This window comes from Xyrauchen texanus, chromosome 39, assembly GCF_025860055.1.
Source record: "Xyrauchen texanus isolate HMW12.3.18 chromosome 39, RBS_HiC_50CHRs, whole genome shotgun sequence".
NCBI lineage: Eukaryota > Metazoa > Chordata > Actinopteri > Cypriniformes > Catostomidae > Xyrauchen > Xyrauchen texanus.
In genome coordinates, this window is record NC_068314.1 from 15870051 (window position 1) to 15885008 (window position 14958).

General features: G+C 36.7%; 1 protein-coding gene across 2 annotated transcripts in view; it reads right to left on the bottom strand.

Moving 5' to 3' along the window:
- Positions 1 to 12912, bottom strand: part of rpn2 (ribophorin II) — a 29987-nt gene extending 17075 nt beyond the window's left edge. For both annotated transcript variants that reach the window (XM_052110983.1, XM_052110982.1), the window contains exons 1-13: positions 12860 to 12912; positions 11989 to 12176; positions 11790 to 11885; positions 9182 to 9357; positions 6219 to 6294; positions 4844 to 4978; positions 4554 to 4730; positions 3431 to 3549; positions 3091 to 3196; positions 2503 to 2594; positions 2308 to 2422; positions 1730 to 1924; positions 1030 to 1116 (exon numbers count right to left, since the gene is read on the bottom strand). In XM_052110983.1, coding sequence (XP_051966943.1) covers positions 1030 to 1116; positions 1730 to 1924; positions 2308 to 2422; positions 2503 to 2594; positions 3091 to 3196; positions 3431 to 3549; positions 4554 to 4730; positions 4844 to 4978; positions 6219 to 6294; positions 9182 to 9357; positions 11790 to 11885; positions 11989 to 12176; positions 12860 to 12872 — 1575 coding nt within the window. In that variant the 5' untranslated portion in view covers positions 12873 to 12912. The remainder of the gene's footprint in view (positions 1 to 1029; positions 1117 to 1729; positions 1925 to 2307; positions 2423 to 2502; positions 2595 to 3090; positions 3197 to 3430; positions 3550 to 4553; positions 4731 to 4843; positions 4979 to 6218; positions 6295 to 9181; positions 9358 to 11789; positions 11886 to 11988; positions 12177 to 12859) is intronic.
- Between the last annotated feature and the right edge of the window lie 2046 nt (positions 12913 to 14958).

Below are 14958 nucleotides of genomic sequence, written 5' to 3' on the forward strand. Positions count from 1 at the left end.
AGTAGAGTTTCCAATTATCATGCACCATCTAGTTTATAATGGAAAGTGATTCATTTAAGTCAATTTAACAAGTATAATTTAGGTAGGTTTACTTAAATTAGGTTCCTTCTACTAAAAGTCTTAACTTAAAATTACCATGCAATCTTAACTTAAGTCAGAGTTAAATTTAAAGTTAATTGCCATTTAAATGTATGAGTTAGCGCACTCAATATATCAAGTTAATATAGCACAAAATCTGAAAGTTCTACAAACTTAAACTTGGAGTTTAACTTAAAAATGTTGATGCAACTAATTATGCAACTAATTCTAAAGCAAATTTTGCAACCAAAGTTTAAAAAATGTGATCAGCTATTTCGACCGTGGCATGGTTTTTGGTGTCAGACGGGCTGGTATGAGTATTTCTGTAACTGCTGATCTCCTGGTATTTACACACACACACAACAGTCTCTAGAGAGACTCTAGAATGGTGCCCAAAAAAAAAAAAAGTTCAGCGGACAGAAACGCCCTGATGAGGTCAAAGGAGAATGGCCTGACTGATTCGAACAGACAGAAAGGCTAATGGTAACTCAAGTAACCTCTCTGTACAATTGCAGCGAGCAGAATAGCATCTCAAAATGCACAATATTTCGAACCTTGAGGTGGATGGGGTACAACAGGAGACATATCGGTGATTTCTGTCAGCCAAGAACAGAAAGCGGAGGCTGCAGTGGGCACAGGCTCACCAAAACTGGTAACATAGCCTAGTCAGATGAATCTCGATTGATGCTGGTACAAAGACGGTAGGTGCACTGCAGTTTCAGCTTTCTGTTCTTGCTCCTGACCCATATCTGCATGACTTTATACAGTGCACTGATGTCACATTATTGGCTGATTAGAAAAATCACATGAATAAGTAGGTGTACAGGTGTACCAAACAAAGAAGTCAGTAAGTGTATTTTAAATATTCAATATGAAGATATCACTCAGCCCTCATGACGGGACCTTTATTAGGAGGTTGTTACAATAATTGAAACACGTTAAATTCATTACCTGAATTTCTGGTTTGGGTATATACAAAGTTTTAGCCTGAATTGTTGAAGGTGCCTCTTCATCCAGAAACTTGAGCACAACGTCAGCCTTTGAAAAGATGAAGAGATTTCACATGTTATTTTTAGAATTTTACATGTCAAGTTATCAGAATCAAGATCTTTTGTAAGAATGTTGTCAGTTCGTCAGCTTGATTTCCAGGCATGCAGGCAAACAGATTTGCCAGAGAACAAGAGGTCTGAATTACACTGTTGTCAAAAGAGCATCAATCAATCAAGAGGTCAGGCACTGATGTTTTTGAGATGGGCCTGATGGGCCTGGCTCACGGTTAGCTTTCCAATTTAGCCCAAAGATGTTCAGTGGGGTTCAGGTCTGGGCTTTGAGCATGCCAGTCAAGTTCTTTCACACCAGATACAGTAAACCATTTCTTTATGGGCCTCAATTTGTGCACAGGGGCATTGTCATGCTGAAATAGAAAAGCGCTCTACCCAAACTGTTACCACAAATTTAGAAGCACACAATGCCCAAGAACGCCATTGTATGGAGTAGATTTATGATTTGTTTTCACTGCAATAATAAAGTAACTTGTTAATTAGAAGGGTGTGTCCACATACTTTCAGCAATATAGTGCATATTCTAATGAGACAGAACAGCTCTTATGTTTCAAGATCCCAGTGATCTCTGATGAAAATAACTGCCTTACCACATTCCATAAGAATGGGTTTTCCAGTGTAGCATCTCCCACCATCAGGTAGAGAGCATAGGTTCCAGACATAGAGTTAAACTCTGTCTTCCTCTCAGCTGTGTCCAACTCAAACTTATACAGGTTTTTGCTGTCGGGCTCGGCCACAAACACCACCTCCTGACCTGTCTTTTGGTTGTGCAATCTCACAAATGTCTGAAAGCAATAAATAGAGTCAGTTCATTCAAACGCTCCAATGTTTATGAGTATTTAAAATAGTGCTGCTGGTATTTAAGCGTAAACATAACACTATCAATCTCCACCTTTGACCAGCCCCAACCAGTAGGTGGCTGAATGTGCAGATTTTCTGTAAAAAAAGGACTTAAATATTGATCTGTTTCTCAACCACACCTATCATGTCACTTTTGAAGACATGGATTTAACCACTGGAGTGAAATAGATTCCTTTTATACTGCGTTTATGTCTCTTTGGAATTTCAAAGATCTAGTCACCATACAAATAAATGCATAAGACTAAGACATAATTTATTAGACTTTAATGCAAACTCAACATATACAAATTGTGCTTGTGATAACTACCTGGTGAGGGGTGAGTTCCACTCCTGTGGTCTCGTCAACTAACTGGAATGTCATGGCAAAGTTCTGATGGCTGTCAGCCATAAAAGATGCCTTGGCTTTTTTTGGATATTCCACTCTGAAAGAGATTTTGGCACACAAGTTGGCAATAAAAAGGCAAACAATGTGAATAAACAGGATCAAGGTTACTTAACTTGCCTGGTGGTTTTGGGGCCAATGCTCTGGTCTTTATCCACCACAGACAAGTCCATGTTGTTGATGGCGACCCTGGTAGAGACCTTCACTTTCAGCTGAAAAAGCGTGAATCAAATGGTATTCAATTTAAAGCTCCAAAATGGCACACAACTAATACATTATTCTAATACATTAAAATGGACATTTGCAAGGGCAAATATGCAGATAAAAGGAAAAATACTGCAATTACAGGAATCGTGTAGCATTTAAAACCTAAAAAAAATCTTTTGTTCAAAGGAAGAGGCCTGTGACTTGTAAGAAAATCTCTACGGCAAATGCGACATGCACTTGACCTTATAATTGTAAGCTGAACAGTCAGAGCAATTATGATTTATATAGCTACAATGACTCTGTGAAAGCTCAATGGACCAATTCAACACAGTGAACATTGAGTGAATGAGGAAAATAATCACAGTTCATTGCAATTACAGTTAGGAGTTAAACTCTGAGGTCAACTCTTTGTCCTACTGTATGAATTCTGAGTAGTTATGACAAGATGCTACACAAAAGCTAAAAAAAGATTTGAACAACATGTCTTGAAAGAAAGTTTACCTCAACATGGTTGGCGACAAATCGGCTGTCGCCGGCAACGGCAACAGAGAACTGGTAGTAGCCACTCGTAGGCTGGCTTGCCATGAAATTCAGCTCAAAAACACCACTGTGTAACAGAGAAAAGACTTTAAACTGAAAACATTCCCAAACATAATTATAATTTGTCTGTTGTTAGGCTTATTATTACTTAAAGGTGCACAAAGTCAATTGTTGCTTTAGTTCTGCTAGCTTTTATGACAGTGGTCTTGGACATTATACTGACATCTATCAATTGAATCTAACTATCTATGTATTGTACAATCATTAAAGCATAGTAAAAGCATTTATGAGATGTACACACTCTCTGAGGGTGAAGGGTGCTTGGCTGAGGATGGCAGATTTTGTGGCCACAGCACTGGCCTTGTCCACCAGCACACTGGCTGAACTGAGTGGCTGGCACAGGATATCGGTCACCAGAAGCTGTTGCGGAAGAAACACATACAACACACTGACCTTGTTTACATGCACATCATTTCTGATTAGCGTCCATATTCTGGTTAAGACTTTATTATGAAAGACATTTACATGCTCCTCAGCTCCTGGATTATTGGTTTATATGTAATCCGCATATTCCAAATAAACCAAGACATTCACATTAATGTAATAAACTCATTCATGTTCTTAAAGGGATAGTTCACCAAAAATAAAATCTCATAATTTACTCCCCTCCAAGCCATCCCAGATGTGTATGACTTTCTTCAGCAGAACACAAATGAAGATTTTTTTTTTAAGAATACCTCAGCTCTGTAGTTCCATACAATGTAAATTATGATCAGACCTTTGTAGCTCCAAAAATCACAAAGGAAACAAAAGTAATCCATATACCTCCAGTGTTTAAATGAATATCTTCATTAGCAATATAATAGGTGTGGGTAAGAAACAGAATGATAATTAAGTCCTTTTTACTCCACTTTAACTTTCAGATGTGAAAGTGAAACTAAAAAGGCACCACATGTGACTTTCATATGTTAAAGTGGAGATTTAGTGAAAAAAGGACTTCAATATTTATCGGTTTCTCACCCAAACCTATATCACATCACTTCTGAAGATATGGATTTTAACAGGAATCTTATGGATTACTTTTAAGTTTCATTTATGTGATGTTTGGAGCTACAAAAGGTCTGATCACCATTCACTTGAATGGACCTACAGAGTAGACATTCTACAAATCTGTGTTCTGCTGAAGTCATACATATCTGGGATGGCATGAGGGCGAGTAAATAATGAAAGAACTAAAATGATGTGTGTAATTTTCAGCTTAAAGGGATTGTTCACCAATGAATAGCAAAATGTAGGTCATGAGACCATTACTGTGCTTTCATATATCGGTATCAACTTTATTGTCTTTTAAAGCTGGCGTTTAAATAATTTTTTTTCGCAATACATCAGTGCACACCTATCAATCTTAAAAGACCAGTGTCTACCTGCAGAATTGGCTGGCTGTGGGACACAGCAGCAGGGCCCTGCGCACTGATTATGACAGGCACGTGGAAGTGATTGTTGGACAGCGCTGCAGCCGCACTGGCCACACTGAATGCCTCCGACAGAGAGTCCCACGACTTCTTACTGAAGATGGAGTTCACCAGCTGGATTACCTGATCCTGAGATGGATGCAGTAGAAAAGCCACTTCTATTCAGTCAACACTTCAAAAACATAATCTTTTCCAAAGCGTTCACATCATTGGTACTTTCAGGGGGTTGACGTGTTCTCTACCTCTTTCAGCGGGGGCTCCATTTCCACGTGATCAGACAGAGCATAAGCAGCAGACACAAACAGTGCTGTGGCCTCCAGACCCTCTTCAAACTGAAGGTACACGCCACCCAGATCATCCAAACGTGCAGCCAGATCCTACGATAAAATACAAAATACAGATCTTCAAGATCTCTAATCTTTTGTCAATTTAAATGCAAAATAATTTTTTATATTTTGATTGTAATTAAATGTAGATTCATGTATTTATTTGTGTGGATCTAGCATTTCTAAGCCAGGAGTAGTATTACAGATGCTATCTTAATTCTTAAATTAAGATCTGACAAATCCAAGTAAGGATTTTTCACAAATTGCTATTGCAGAGGCAAAAGCTTGGGCCAGGCAGAGTTAAACATCACTCCATTTGTTAACTTTCTCCATAGCGCCTGTAAGCTAATTTGTATCTAATTGAAACAGTTTTATTTTGTTTCTCCAACTATTTTTTTATAAATCTTTGCCAAGCTGGTCACATGATCGTCAGACCAAGCCTCACATAAAAATGACTGATTTTCTAACACAGTTGACAGCTAAGCTGCCAACCAGGAATTGAAGCTGTATCTTGGCACTGATGTTACATTAAAAATGTGTACTGCATGTTTCACTGGGATAATGGCCTAATGGTACTTGATAAGTTGCAGGGCTGCCCCACCTACTGGACAAATGCTGTAAAAATAGTTATATGTTCGGTTTTTAAACCGTTCATCCTAAAAAAGTAACATCTGCCATTCTCTGAGGTCTTTCTCTTTGGGTCACTCATAATGTGGTACACATGCAGCATTTTAGTGCTTGGTCATGTAATTGCCAGCTGCTTGGGATTCATCCCAAACTAGGGTTGCACCGATACCAAAATTTTGGCTTCGGTACGATACCAGCCCTGGTACCGCAGTATTGATACAAACTCGATACTTGGGCAACAAATAAAAAAAACCACTCAGATTGCAGATGAAATTACACAGAAAATTACTTGTCTAAAATAACTGCATTAAGTATTTTAGATACAAATGATGCTTTTTCTGGATTCCATGTTAAATGTTTTAATTAAATGTTATGATCAAATTGCGTTTAATCAAATACATACTGTACAGATTTAATCAAAATGAAAATATAATACTTTTCAACATATATATTTATATATCACATTACATTTTGCTAATAGCAGCATACTTTTATATGGTACCAAAATTAACATCATACCATTTAAAATTTTTTGGTATCACGATATTTAGTTAGTACCAGTATACCACGCAACCCTATCCCAAATAGCTGCATGTAAGAAAATAAAGGAAATTTAACAGAATAGGAGGAGTATTTCTTGATGTCCTCTACTGAACTGTCTGACCTCTATCTCTTCTAGTATATCTCCAAGTTCTGCCTGCTGAGAGAGACGAGACGCAGTCTGCAGTGCTAGTATGATTCTGTTGAGAGAAAATTCGGTATTTAAGAACAGATCATTTGAATAGGGCAATCTGTAAAATAATAAAAAAAATCCTGATAAACACTCATTTATATCTAGTGATGCAAACAAAATGAAAAATAAAATCTGGACACGTTTTCCTTGTATTTGTCCATCATGTCGTTATTGTCCTGATTGAGGCTAAATAAATTGTTTCTTTGTGAATGCTTCACAGGGTGCGTGTCTGACACCACTCACGTAGAGAGCAGCTCAAACACTGCAACCTTGAAACAGTCAACATATCCATAATTAGTTGCCGTTTGCATTAAATATAATTAAGGACCTTTTCAAATGAACTCTGCTCTTTCTCCATGTCAGTGGCCTAGTTTCCATCCACTTTTCACGCTAGTTCGTTATCGGCAAAGTGAAAATGCATTAAAAATTTTTTTAACATTTTGGTAAAATGGGGAGAGTATTGAGACAATTCATTGAAATTAGACAGCTAACAGTTATGTTAATTTAAAATTTTAATCCAATCAGAAGAGGAATTGCAATCAAAAGGGAGCAGTTGCCCTACTGATAGGACTGTAATATTGGTCCTGATGTTGCACTGGTTGCCACCGTTTCTGACCCGAAAGAGAATCGTCATGGCCCTGTTCAAGCTGGAAACCTGCACCAAGGAAATCTTTCGGACTTAATATAAGGACCATCCATCGATGTTTAGAACAATCTGAGAATGTCATTCAGCTGACTTTTTTCATCTACAGAACAGGCTAATTTAAGTTTGTGTAAAAAAAAAAAAAAGGCATATAAAAGTCTAAAAATATAGATATTTTTTTCATTTGGTAATTATATTTTTTAATGCTTTATTCATTTGGTAATTTATTTAGCGTAATATAATACAGGGAATTTTGCCGTCATTTTTTCAAAAGTATAAATAAGTTTATAGAATTGGGCTACCTGTTAGTGTTCCAAAACAGAACACTGAAGCTTTTCTCCTAGTATTGTATATTTATTTTTTCTTTAAAACTTCTTTGTGCACAGACATTATGTTTTTTTTGTATTGTGGGCAAATTCCATGACTGCCATCTATTATTTTGAATAGCGTGTATAAGCAACTTTAATAAAATAAACTGGCTACTGCAATTAAATTAATAGCAAACAGTGGCAATTAATTTGCTCTCTGTGCACATGTTGATGTGCAAGATATGAGATGTGTGTTGGCACTCCTGGAAGTGTCATGTTTTCAGCATTAGATCTGTGCCATGCCATAAAGATTAGGGCTGTAACACTACGTGAACAGCAACCGAAAATCGCGATACAAACATCCACGATCCTGTGTCACGGTTCCTGAAGACCGAACCACGAGTTGACACGCCCCTCTCAAACCACAGAAGCCTGCCAACAGTTACAGATGCAGCCCCTTGAGTGCTTTACACACACACACACACACACACACACACACACACACACACTACAATAAAATTCCACTACAACAAAATTCATTTTCTCAATTCACAGTAAACATTACATGTAAATCATTCAATTATTATGGAGGTGGCAGTGAGAGACGCTGGGTTGTCTCCTCATATTAAGGGTTTTGCACACATTGAATCTTGCTTTGCAAGCAACAGCTGTGCTCGTTGTAAAGTATAAGATGCTTGAGATCGCATCACATAATCTTTTCATGGATGTTGTTGCACGATGGAACAGCTCAATGGAAATGCTGGAACGCTATCTCGAGCAACAAGCGGCTATAACGTCAGCCCTCTTGAGCAGAGGTATGCAAAAAAGCCCGTCATCTCAATACTCTGGATAACGCAGACATCAGTGATGCCGAAGAAATAGTAAACCTTAAACCGCTTAAAAAAAAAAAAAAAAAAAGTCACCATCGTCCTGTCTAATGAAAAGAGCGCCACCCTGTCACTCATTGTGCCCTTGAAATCCACGATCGAACAGAGAATGACGAGAAATACTCTACAACTATAACATGAAGACGGCCATCCTGCAAACCCTCTCAAGCAGATACACAGAGGAACAGAATTATCTGTTAGAGTACTGCCTTGGGCCCCCGATTATGATCGTTGCCCCACTTACTACCTGAACAAAGCAAAGGTTTTCATCCAGTTGAAGAACAAATCGTACCAGTTACAGCAGGTATGCATGCATTACGAATTGTGTGAGAACCTGTGTATTTGCATTTGTGTGCGTGTTTGTCACTCCATTTGCATGTTGGTGTACTGTAACTGTAAGTAACCTAAATGTTTTGTTTTTTATTTTTGCACTTTTATTGCTTTTAAGAATTTGTCTCTTAGGTTTCATCTTAATTCTAATTTCATGTAAAAATTCTGTTTTATTGTTCAGTGACACCTAGTCAATTGTTAATTTACATACAGAAGGTTAAAATACAACAAAGAAAGTTATTGAAAATTGTTAATGCTTTGGAAATAAATCTGTTATTTGAAATCAAAATATCGTGTGCTGAGTGTATCTTACACCCCTAATAAAGATCAATCCATAGTCATGTACAATAAATTGGCTTTCAAGGGTCATGATTAATCCAGGCCAACGATTGGGATAAATTCTGTCATGACACTATATTTTTGCATTAATGACAATTCTCAACATGCGCTTCCAAACCAGTTTTTTGCGACATTTGAATTATCAACACAGAGTTTATGCGTTACAGTTAAATGGAAAAATATTATGTCGACACTTGTGAAATTTTAGCGATAATTTGTGTTTCCATCAGCTTTCTTTTGATGCGAATTTTGAAATTTTTGAAAATGTCATTTTTAGATGAAATTTTAGTTCATACCTTTAAATAACTTACAAAATAAAAATATTCTACCAAGTAACATTAAAGCATAACATTTATATTTCAACCCTTTAAAATTAAATGTACTCACGTTAAGACATTGTCCTCTTTGGAGATGCGAGCTTTCAGGGCACTGACCACCTCCTGTGAGGCTTGAGGCAGCCCAAGAGAGCTTAGAGCACTCACAGACTGATGGATCTGGGACGCTGTGGAGTCTTCACTTACAGCAGCCAATAGCAAATCACGCGTCTCATTTGACACTGGAATCTACCAGGATTAAACAACAAACATAGCAACAACTGGTAATCAGAAATGGTACACTGTCCTTAATAAAATATCACTTTGATTGCAAATAGAAAAAAAGTCCTGGTACTAATATCCGTTTAGGGCGATCATATAGAAACAGTGTTAAATACAGGTTTTTAAACATGGTCCAAAACGGTTTATGATCGGATCACTCAAACTACATTCAGAGGTAGCGAGACCCCTCATTTACACCTGGTGTAAAGCAAAGTTAAGGTGATCTGGTCACAATAGGACAGGCAAGACATTGCTGTTAAAACCTGTTTGTCACCTGTGACCACTTGTGTTCAGATTTTGATTTGAGGATCTCTGATTTCATGACTGCATACATCACTCATGTCAGTGTGCAACTACATGATGATAATTCAAAAAGAGGAGAAAAGCACAAACAAAAGAAAATTGGCACACACAGTTTCTTACAATTATCCTTACATTTAATTTTAGCACAATCAGGAATTCTCCATTATTTTAGTTTAGAGCCTGTAATAACTGAACTTTGGGTTTGTGCCTTACACCTGTGTCCCTGCATGTTCATATGTAGCACACTGAAGCCACCACCAGACCATGTTTTAGCACAGTGGTTGATTGACAGGTGAGTAGGCAGTGTTTCGCTGTTATTCAAAAACACATTTTAATGCATATGCATTTACACTACAAGTACGGAGTTTTGAACAACCTCCGAATGTGGTGGATGTGGACAAATATCTAAACATTTTGGACCCCATTAATCGGTCTTTAGCCTTGTCCCATTTTAAACGGAATACCCAAAAATAAATGTACCTAAACACAAATACACAGGACACAGTTTGTGGACCGAGGAGTTTTCCTCCTGCTATCACATATGCCACACTCTCAACTGAAATCATGTGAACCACGAGTAGATGGAACTGAGCAACACAATAATAGTAGCAGAACTTACTGACTTTGGCTAGATGGTGCAACTCCAAATAGAAATATTACAAGTGACTGACCACAATAGAAGCATATTTCTGGGTTCACAGAATCACAGAACTCACACACCTCTGAATTCATTTTCATCTGAACACAAGTTATCACAGAGGAGCCATGCAAATTGTTTTTTTTCTTTACAGAGGTCACCCTGAGAAACAATTAACGTCCAAATAGTACAATATTTGGATAGTGAATTATGCAGTGAAAAAATGCAGATGAGCTGCATTTGAGCCATGTTACTACCACTGTCCCCTCTAAGCTGCATGTGTGCATGGCCGAACACTTCTGATGTTGCTTCCGCACAGCTGGAAAAAAACATCTGTGCAGATGGTGGAATCAAGTGTTTGGGAAAACCTAGAGATTTTCTTGAATCAGAGCTTAATGCGTGCTGTGTTTCAACTGGAATACATATGAATGTTCATGTTTTGAGAGAAAACCTTTTGCGCAAACAAGGTGGAAATACACATTTGTGAAGCAACACATACAAATAACCTTATTTACCGTGAGGTGTGAGCGCTACTGGTGAAGGCGGTTGCGTGCTTAATGGCTAAATGTGCTTCATGGTCAATGCCCATCCCACGTGTGATTAACAAACAGTTGCTTATGTCTTATGTGAATGCAAACATGTGCAACAAATTAGATGTGTCAAAATATCAGATCTGTGCATAAGACTTTGCAGCGCAAATGCACTTATGCAGTCTAATGAGGAACAAAGTGAGAGTAATAATTTGTTTAGCCTTGGAATAATTAAAAAAACATGAAGCAGTGTTTACTTAATTGAGAAACACTAAGGCAACATGACATTACTCATATTTAACCTGTGTTCAACAGCATAATATAAATTATAGTATTTTTTTTATTTTTAAATGTCAAGAATTATAAACATTTACTGGTATTAGCACCAAATAAATTGTTATACAAAAAAAATAAAAAAATTACACACACACACACACACACACACACACACACACACACCTACCTAATATTGTGTAGGTCTCCCTCATGTGTGACAGGAACATTAATTGTGTTCAGTAGTGCAGATGTCAATTTAGAGTTCTTAAATACATTTAAAAGGACCACACTTCAAAGACTGAACATTGTGTTTTTGTATTTTTATGTTCACAAGGTGAAACAGGTTAACATGAGCTGCTGCTGTTGTTGTTTTTTGCAGACAGCCTGTCAAATTAACTGAAAATATTAAACTTGGTTTATAAGAATTTAAACTCCTTTGTCATGACTCACACTATGTTCCTGAATTTTGTTCGAATTGATGAGCTCAGATTTCTCATGCCTTTTTGTGCATGATATATTGTGGCACATTAATGTTACCATCTCAAAAAAAAACAACATCAAAAAACACTACAAATGTGCTCCTAAATTTGTTTAATTAGGAGCACTAGTGATCCTAAAAAAATTAAACAAAAGAATATTTGGAGCCCCATTACCTCACATCTAGAGAGAGCTTGGCTGGCCTCGGCGGCGTAAAACAGAGACTCAATGCTAGAGGCATCCAGGTTTGACTTGATAAACTTGCATGTCTCCTAAAGTAGAGAAGAAAGATACCATTACCAAAGACACACCATATTAATCTTAATTATTAAATGATTACATTCTTTCACCAATTTGAAAGATGTCTTTACTCACATCTGCATCAGCAACAGAGATGCCCAACTTGTTCAGACCGACAACAGAGTAATAAGCAGACTTTAGGTCAGAAAAGGGCTGGCTCAATGCAGCCTGCAGTCTAGCCACATCGGTGGTGGTGAGATGATGGGACGGGGTCAGAGCCTGTGTCCCAAAAACCAAGGACAGCATCAATAGGGTGAACAAACCTGCAAAAAAGGCAAATGCCCCCAAAAAATGCTGTCTGAAATCAAGCAGGAATGAAGCAAATTGAATTTCCTAAAACACAAATAGACCCATCTTGATTAAATTCTCATTGTTCAATAGATGTCTACAAATGATGCTAGACGTAGACTTTGTCTCAGAACAAGTAACTTGAGTCATTTTTGCAATTAATCAGCTGGTGTTGTGGTGCAATTATATCAAAGTTAAATAATCTTTGGTTATTAAGACATTCAAAGTTATTAAGAATTAATATTCATGGTTAAAATAAAAATAAAAATGTTCATATCAGAGTTAAACATGTACATGCACATTATACCATCATATTCAGTTATTCTTAAATGAATGAACGATAAGAAACCGAGATGACAAGTTGCCCTATAAAGGTTGTCAAAGCATGTTTTCCGACTCTAAATAAATATTTTACACACAAAAGATGTTCAAAACTCAGATCACGTTTAACAGTTATTAATATGAGAACAAATGAATGCAATGATTTACTAGGCTGCTCAAAGCTACCTGCAACAACCACTGCTAGAATAGAATCCAATAACATTCCCTCACTAAATCAGCCTAAACAAATCAGAAACATATCCACGTTTAATGCTAAAATTATTTCATAAAGATAAATTAAAATAATAAAAAGAAAACGTGCAGAAATATAACTTACGGAGCGAAGCCATGTCTCCAATGCAGCGTCACCAAAAGCCCAGAGAACTTCCGGGACACGTGGATGAAACCTATTTCCCCCGTGTAGGGTGAACAATATCTTTCCTTATCTAATAACAGTCATTTACATCTCAAAATTAGCAAATCTATGATAAATTAAGTTTAGAATATAATATATATATATATATATTTGAAAAATACATATTACGCAAACATGTAGAGCATACAAATTTGAGAAAAAAATGGAGGCACAAGTTTCACCCCTTAGATATGATGTGGTACGAACCAAGTCGTGCAAAAATGAATGGAACAGGAGGAAATCATAATACTTGAATTTTTAAAAGGTCCCCCTAAAATGTTGACAATGAACCTGATATATTACGACGAGAGAGAGAGAGAGAGAGAGAGAGAGAGAGAGAGAGAGTGTGTGTGTGTGTGTGTGTGTGTGAGCGTGTATTTATCACTTTGTGGGGATCAAATGTCCCCATAAGGATAGTAAAACCTGAAATTTTTGACCTTGTGGGGACATTTTGTCGGTCCCCATGAGGAAAACAGCTTATAAATCATACTAAATTATGTTTTTTGAAAATGTAAAAATGCAGAAAGTTTTCTGTGAGGGTTAGGTTTAGGGGATAGAATATAAAGTTTGTACAGTATAAAAACCATTATGTCTATGGAAAGTCCCCATAAAACATGGAAACACAACATGTGTGTGTGTGTGTCGAATTCAAACTTGTCTTTCGCGGTATATGGAGAAAGGCGTGAGTTGTGCTTTGTGTCTGTTTCTGATTGGTCATATCAGCAGTGCTTCTTATTCCAGCCAATCAGATTCCATCTGTAAGAATAAGCAATTAACATTGAAATTAGTCTTTCACCTTTTAAATGCAGCTGTGCCATTATCAAGAACATGTTGACTTTTAATGACATGTCCATTGACATAAATAAATAAACATCATCATTATATAATTTAACCTTTATATTAAACAATACGATTTGACTATAAGACAATTTAAATATAATTTAAAGAATTTTAAAATAAAACTAAAATATGTTGTCCCTTGATTTCATGTCATTGATGCTATCAATATTTATAACCTCTATTTTGAAAATGAAAAATTTTGTGGAAAAGTACTACTTAATTCAAAGTTAAAAGGAAGATATTCAATATTCAAATGTTGGAAATTCATTCACATACATTATTGGAAAGCTTTTTAACACTGGTGAAATTAATTGATTCAAACATTAATTAAATTAATTCATAAGATTATTGAAAAGTTTCTATTTAAAAACTAGAGATAGTCTCTCAATCACTTCTGAAATCTCTTTCAAACAGACATTTGAAAATTAAAGGGCACCTATTATGTAATTTTGAAAATTACCTTTCATGTAGTGTGTAACATAGACTTAAGTGAACAAAAACATCCTGCAAAGGTTTATATATGAAAGTTCACCGTAAAAAAAGTTATTGTCTCTCAAAAGTAGGAGTTGACTCTGAGTCAATTTAATGAATCGTTTTTCCAATGAGTCATTTTCCTTTTCGTTGTGACGTCAGACGAAAAATTATCAAATTGGCCGCGCCCACTCATTGCGCGCGCAGACACCAGGGAAAACTTGAAAACATCATGTCGACAACAAGACGCTGTGTTCTGAAGTGCAAATCAAAAGAGACCTTTTTTTCACTGCCAGGGATGAGCATGTGAAGAATCAGTGGCTAGAGTTTATATTTACAACTATACCACACAAGTATAGCCCGAACCTTGTGCTGTGTTCGCGTCATTTTAATGACGATTGCTTTACGAACATGAATGCTTTCAAGTGTGGATTCGCGAGCCGGTTGATACTGAAGGAAGGTTCAGTACCAAGTTTATTTGGATCAGCTTCCTCCGACGAATCACAACCTGTAAGTATTATTAATAATTGTTGCTTTTATGTGTTTTTTTAGCATGCTTAATAAGTATTTGTGTGTGTTGTGTAAGTTACGCTCAGCGCAGCTTCTAGGTCTCCAATGTCAATTTTTTTGTAATATGTGAAATGTTTGTCGATGTTATTGGAGTTGTCATAAAGAATAGAGCAATAACTTGTAGTAATGCAGTGCTTTAC